We start from the raw sequence: 7287 nt of genomic DNA, 5'->3' as shown, positions 1-7287 counted from the left end.
ATCACAGTATGGTAAGGGACGTAACATTTCCATCACACACATGAGGTATTCGGCCAATCACAACGCACCTCGCTTTTCAGACTGATGAGCTTTGTAAAAATCAACGCGTTTCAGAAAGGCAGGGCATAGAGGAGAAACAATAATGTACAGTATGTGGAAAATAATGTGTTTTTTTACCTTAAACTGCATAAACATTTCATTACACCAAATAATGTTCTTTTTAGCAACATCATATGACCCCTTTAACAGCCGGTTACATGATGAACAATTTGAGTTGAATATTGTTTACTGTTCATTCCAAGGACTGAAAGACATGAGAGGAAGTCAAGGGGTGAAAAGCAAAGGCATATCTATGAGCTGTGAGAGAAAGGACTTAAGAGTTGTAGAAGGGGTTTTGATTCACCAATACTGAATTTAGCTGTAGTCACATGGTCATGTAGGCAATGAAAATGGGTTTAAAAATGCTGCAGGAATGTGCGTTTCCATAGGGCTCGGTTTATAAAGGGAAAATTATCATCATGGTGTAAGACAAGACCCAGTGTTGGGCACAAAGTATGCTTCTGTTCTTTCGTTCCTCAACACAGAAGTACAGAGAGCCAAAGAGCAGCATCATGGACTCCATGAGAAGACTAATAAATTCAAATACCTTCTGCGAGAGAAAGACGAGGTTGAGGAAGAGGCAGATAGGTCTGGTTCCCACTCATCATTAGGGTTGTAAAACACGTCATCATCTTTAGAGGCGCTCTCCCCCTACAGCCAATAAACATCAGACTTGGTTTAGCCACCGGTTATTTTCGATAATAATAACAACAGCAAGTGCCCATACTACATGCTTCCTGCTTTTACTGGATAATTACAAGGAAATAAACGGGCTTCAAATTGCCTCATATATTATGGTGTTCAAACAACTAAGCTCTGCGTTAAATACTCAGCACTTTGTTCAAATCAAGTATGGTGCAAATTTCCAATTTCAAGTAAAAGCTACACAAAAATAAAATACAACAAAGCTAAACGCTACATATAATGAAATAAAAACAACCAAAACTTTCCAAATGACTTGCTACACAAAACAAAAACATCACACACAAAAAAAACACATACATATATATATATAAAATAAATTTTAAACCCTAAATAAAATAAAAAACTAAATAAAACACAATGTTGAGTGAAATGCTGCACAAATAAAAATATAAAAAATAAAAATAAAATAATAATAATAATATGGCAAAGCACTATATAAAACCAAAATTCTGATGTCAAGGGGGAAAAAAAACAAAAAAAACACTAAACAATAAAAAAAACCTAAATGAAACAAAACATTAAGAGATGCTACACAAAAAAAACACCAAATAAAACCCCACCAAAAACAAAACAAACCAAACTAAAAAACAAAAAAAACAAAACAAAAAAAAAAACAAAAAAAAAATTAGATTAAAAAATACAAAAAACAACAACAACAAACCAAAAACTTCTGTGTTTTTTCTTCTGTGAGTTTTAAAGCTACAAAAACAGAAACCAAATCAGCAAATGGTTGCATCCAGTTAGAGACAAAACCTGGATTAACACTGAAGAGGATATCTTTGTCACTATATGACGTCAAAAGGTTAGGACACAGTGTAATGCTGTAACTACTTTGCTACAAATGCCACTATGCAGCAGGGTTACAGCTATTTATTAGGTGAACATCTTTTATTTAAGCCACCTGCTCAAGCTCTCTCATGGCAGCCAAGTTGCTCTGGAACTTCTCCAGACTCCAGAAGGTGGAAATTCCCAGTTTGGTGTTCTGAACTTGGACCTGCAGTTGGGCGTTTTCACCCTCGCTCTCTTTATCAGTTGCCTCATGTCTGTCATGAAAACACAAATCCACGTCTGATTCCATCCAAAAACGTTCATGTTTAATAAAGGCAGAATTTACAAACTACTCGCTTATAAACAATTTGACTAAACTTTTTCAGTCATTAGTGATTGCTGGACAGGGATTTTACATTTATTTATAAATGCTGTATTCAGAAAGAGCACTTTGTAGCCAACTAACTGGAATTACTTTTCCATAATAACGAGGAAATTAAATTCACTATAGAAATTTCTATTACTTTATTGTTTATTAATGTAATAATTTATTTAAATGTACTTAATATTAAATTAATTGAATAAAATGTTTTCTAAACTTCCTAAAATTGTTCCTAAATTTGCATGAATTCTGCTTCTGGTTAATACTGTAACAATTACGTTGATCCAGGAACATTAAATCAGTTACACCTGCTAATCAACTGTACCTGCTGAAGACTGTGTGTTTCCTGAGATTGGCACTGATTTTGTTTGCTTCTTCAATCATCAAAGACAGCTTCAAGGCATCCCACTGTGGGTAGGCTGCAAACACTGAACAAAAATATGGTGAATAACACACCGTTAAGAACATTACTGATGGAAAACCCCAAATTTAAAGTGTGCATGTACCTGTTTTAGTGGCCTGGACCATTTTTTGAGCACGTTTTCTCTCAATCTGAGCAAGATCTTCTGCAATCTTCCTCTTCTCTGCTTCAAGCGCCTCTACAATTTTAGCATGCCGGATATCATGATCGGCCAACGCCTATGGAAAACAAATCTGAATGAGTCACAAATTAAAAGATGATGAAGCCATCTTTTGTATAAGCGTTGCTAAATATAAAAACTAAATAAATAAAATAACTAATTACTAAAGTACATAAATAATATAACTAAACTAGCTAATCTAAAAAAAAAAATATGAAACATAACTGAATAAATATACTGAAAATATTCTGAATAAATATAACTCAAATTAAAGCTAACTAAATTAACTACAAAAAAATTATATAAATTAAACTAACTGAATAAATATTAGAACTAAAACTAAATAACCAACTAGCTAAACTTATGATTAAGATTAAGTAACTTTTAATAACTAAAACTAAATAACTAAACTAAATAAATATTACAAATTTAACTAGCTAAATTAACTAAATGAATATCTAAACAAAATGGATAACTATAACTGACTAAATAAATAGTATACATAAATCTAAATAAATAACTAAAACTGAAGAAACAGTATAACCAATTACTTTTTTTTTTTTAATCAGATACATTTTATGAATCACCAAGGACCACAGTTTCAGCTAAAAGTACTGAAGAAGAAAAAAAAGTCCTAGCTGGCCTGAGGGTGAGTAAATTAAGTGAGTAATTTTCCTTTTTGGGTGAACTATCCCTTTAAGAAAGAAAGAAAAAAAAAAAAGACCATAAATTTTGATTTGAACTGATCTTTCTGGACCTGTCTAGTAGCCTGGGCCTCCATCTGCAGACGTCTCTTATGGGTGTTGACTTCCTGCTCCAGCAGAGACCTTGCTGTCTGCAGTTGCTCTATCTGACCGACGACCCTCTTTTTATCCAGCTCCTGGTCTCTCTTCCGTTCACTCTCCTCCTCCTGACGAAGCGTTTGATTAGCTGGAGAACACAGGAGTCACACACACTACACACTGACATGTATGCGAACAGCTTACCAGCTCTCGCTCCAGAACTTTGATCCTCTTCTCATACTGACTCTTCTGCTCGCTCAGCTCTTTCTGTGCCATCTCTTTTGCCACCTGAATGCCCTGCATCATCTCCTCTTTGGCCTTCAACCGAGCTGCCTCGATCTCCGCTTCAAGTCTATAGAGAAAAATTTAAATAAAAAACAGACCTCTCCTCATATGTTTTGGCCTTCTTTATAAAAATTTGATTTGATTTACAGCAGCCAATTTTACAATTCTTAAGCATTTTCTCCCATTAAACCAAGTCAAATGAGTTCCTGTAAATAAATTGGTGAATATTGGGCTTGTACTCACTGAGCTCTCTGGGCCGACAGCAGCTCGTTTTTAGCAAACTCAAAGTCCTTTTGACCTTCTCCACTGTTCCAACAGGACGCACGCTTCCCGCTCTGAACCTCAGCGGGGTGGTTGAACCGAAAGTAGTGATCTCCTCCAAGAATCACACGGTCTCCCTGAAATAGAGAAGCAAAATTGAATAAACAAATAACTAATTTCATGATTTATGTGGAAGTTCTCAGAACAGAGGGCATTTCAGACGTTTCGCTTCAGAAGAGCGACAGGAACTCACGTGGTGGAGAACAGTGCACTCAGACACAAGATGTCCATTCATGAAGGTCTTGGCATTTGCCATCGGTTTAATTCTGACGGTACCTTTCACACTAGAGATGACACTGAAAATACAAGTAAAAACATTATGACATTGGAAATATATTGATTGATATTACATTTTTAATTGTTTGTGCACAGCTACTAAATAACATTTAGATTACTTTTGTCATCATCGCTGAGTTAATACTGTAAGCACTAATAATTTACTGTAAAAGACTGTAAAAAATTTAATCTTCATGATCAGCAAATCTCAAAATGAATGTCCATTTTTCATACAGTACATTCTAATATTGTGATGCCCAAATTAACCAGCATTTAAAATTTTAGTTTAAGTGTTTTATTTCTAATTTACTTAGACAAAATAGTTTTGTTTTTGATTGTTTTATTTTTTTAACATCAGTCAATTTATCCGTTATCGGTCATAACATAAAAATACATTTCCTGTATGTCAGTAAATATATAAGCATTTTTAGGGGGATTTTAACGAATTTATCATTCACTGTAATCATATGGAAAAGAGCGACCAGCACATTCTTCAAAATATCTTCTTTTGTGTTCCTTTGAACAGCATCATTTATATACTATTATTAACATTTTAAATTAGGTTTTATATTAATTAGTTTTATAATTTGAGTTTTCTTTTAGTTTATGTTTAAGTAATTTTACACAAGTCTTATTTTAAATTTTTAAGTTTAGGTATTTCATCGAATATATTTTTTTATTTTATTTCAGCTTTATTTCAATTACTGATTTTAATAGCTTTAGTTGAAGGGATAGTTCACCCAAAAATGCTAATTCTGTCGTCATTTACTCACCCTCGTGTCATTCCCAGATTGTATGAATTTCTTTGTACTACTGAACACAAAGGAAGATATTTTGAAGTATGTTGGTAACCAAACAGGTGACGGTAGCCATTGACTTCTATTGTATGGGAAAAAAATACTATAGAAGTCAATGGCTACCGTCAACCGCTTGGTTGCAAACATTCTTCAAACTATCTTCCTTTGTGTTCAGTAGTACAAAGAAATTCATACAGGTTTGGAACAATATGAGAGTGAGTAAATAATGACAGAATTGGCTGAAATGTTCCTTTAAATGTACAAGTCCAATAATTTTGAACATGAAATGCCTCCTTTAATCAAATCAAAAATGAAGTGAATGATGGAGTGGTAGTAGACTGTGGATGTGACCCGTCTCACCAGTGCTCATCAGCGATGAGAGCTCCAGACAGCTGGATGTCGTGAGCCGACTCAGACTTGAGCTTGCCGACCTTGGTCTCGCCCTCTTTAATCATGTACAGCAGCATCTCTGACAGCTGCGGATCCTCATTCAGGTTCACAAGGTTAGGCAGCCGATTATCCACTTTAAAGGTGACGCCGGCGCGCTGAACGAGGTTTGGTGAATAAACAGACAAAGAAAGTGAAGAAGAAAGAGAAAGAAAACAGCCATGAAGCACATTTGAAATGCTCATCGATCCATCAGACACTGAAGTCCGACCGTTATTTGCAAGTGTGGAGGCGACTCATTACCTGCAGCTCTTTGGTTTCTTCACGTTTCCTCCTCTCTGCCTCTTCCAGCTTTTCTTTCCAAGTTCTGCACATATTGAATGACACATAAAATGTAAAACCTTGATATGAAGTAAGTGTACATAATTTTAAAACATTTGTCAAAGGACTGTTCGTTTTATTATGTGTAAAACATCTTGGTGCACCTTTGACACACTAACTGCACGTTTGTGACAACGTTTTATATTACATCGAAATATATTTTACATCATTACAAAGCAAGTACACAAAAATGTATTATATAGATTAGTCAATAAGATGAACAATATAACTAAAAGTCATTAAAAGTGACCACATGTTGTCAATCAAATCAAAACTGACCCCATTTACTCATTAAAAAAAATTAAATGTTTTGCTTTATTCTGATAATGCCCGCTTTCCCCATTACAATTAATTCGCAACAGACATTATCAAGTCTCTCCGTACTAGATATTCCTCCCCAAATATACTGTTTGATTCGAAAATCAAATGGGTTGTGCACAGCACTTCATTTTATTTTCATTGCATAATGCGAGTCATAACCCTGAGTTTTGTAGTTTCTATCCACACACCTGTGAGCTTCGGCCATTTCATGCTCCTGTTGAGAGAGTTTAGTCTTAAGAGAGGTGATCTCTTGCTGAAACAGTCTCATTTTCTCTGGCTCGATGCCCTGAGAGCTCATCTGAGCCGCACGGAGCTTATCCACCTCTGCTTTCAGCTCTGGACACACAGATTCAGAAAAAATTAATTATGTCACACACATTCTTAATAATATACAAAGATAATCTAGGTAAATAAAATAATTTTGAATCTAAACTCTGCAGGGCTCCGGCCCTCCAGAAATAGGCCCTTTTCACATGACGTCACGCAACTTCCGTTCTGATGCGAAGCAGGGTATTCTTACTTCCGCCAGCATAGTAAGCGCTATCGCTACCAGCATGGAGTTCACCCAAACGCTTGTACAACTGCCACAAATATGATTAGAGGATGACTGCTGCTGTCTATTCTAGTCCTCATTCAGGGAGAGGCGTCTGGCATCTCAAACGAACTTACCGAATACCGATCGGTGAGATTTGCCGCTTGAAGTCGAGGGAAGAGTTGAAAACGGAGCACTGCAGTCACTGATTCCCGCGACTCTCGCGCACTGTTTGCTGTCTTTATTGCAGTTAGATGAAGTTGGTTAGATATATTTTTCAAATAAACAAACGTTTTATACATTTACAGTGGTGTGAAAAAGTTGGTTCCTGATTTCTTATTTTTTTGCATGTTTGTCAAACTTTAATGTTTCAGATCATCAAACAAATTTAAATATTAGTCAAAGATAACAAGTAAACACAACATGCAGTTTTTAAATGAAGGTTTTTATTATTAAGGTAAAACAAAATCCAAAACTACATGGCCCTGTGTGAAGAAGTGTTTGCCCCCCTGTTAAACTGTGGTTTATCACACCTGAGTTCAATTTCTCTAGCAACACCCAGGCCTGATTACTGCCACACCTGTTCGCAATCAAGAAATCTCTTAAATAGGACCTGCCTGACAAAGTGAAGTAGACCAAAAGATCCTCAAAAGCTAGACATCATGCCGAG

At 35.5% G+C, this 7287-nt stretch overlaps 1 protein-coding gene across 1 annotated transcript in view; it reads right to left on the bottom strand.

The window, feature by feature from the left end:
• The window catches only part of kif14 (kinesin family member 14), a 25857-nt gene that overhangs the window by 9362 nt on the left and 9208 nt on the right, over window positions 1-7287 (bottom strand). The window contains exons 9-18 of the mRNA XM_016273814.1: window positions 6274-6421; window positions 5687-5750; window positions 5357-5541; window positions 4117-4219; window positions 3846-4000; window positions 3522-3669; window positions 3293-3445; window positions 2461-2593; window positions 2280-2373; window positions 1706-1847 (exon numbers count right to left, since the gene is read on the bottom strand). Coding sequence (XP_016129300.1) covers window positions 1706-1847; window positions 2280-2373; window positions 2461-2593; window positions 3293-3445; window positions 3522-3669; window positions 3846-4000; window positions 4117-4219; window positions 5357-5541; window positions 5687-5750; window positions 6274-6421 — 1325 coding nt within the window. The remainder of the gene's footprint in view (window positions 1-1705; window positions 1848-2279; window positions 2374-2460; window positions 2594-3292; window positions 3446-3521; window positions 3670-3845; window positions 4001-4116; window positions 4220-5356; window positions 5542-5686; window positions 5751-6273; window positions 6422-7287) is intronic.

The sequence above is a fragment of the Sinocyclocheilus grahami genome, unplaced genomic scaffold, assembly GCF_001515645.1.
Source record: "Sinocyclocheilus grahami isolate Dianchi unplaced genomic scaffold, SAMN03320097.WGS_v1.1 scaffold81.1, whole genome shotgun sequence".
NCBI lineage: Eukaryota > Metazoa > Chordata > Actinopteri > Cypriniformes > Cyprinidae > Sinocyclocheilus > Sinocyclocheilus grahami.
Note: the sequence above shows the minus strand (reverse complement) of the source record. Positions and strands in the feature narration are given on the sequence as shown.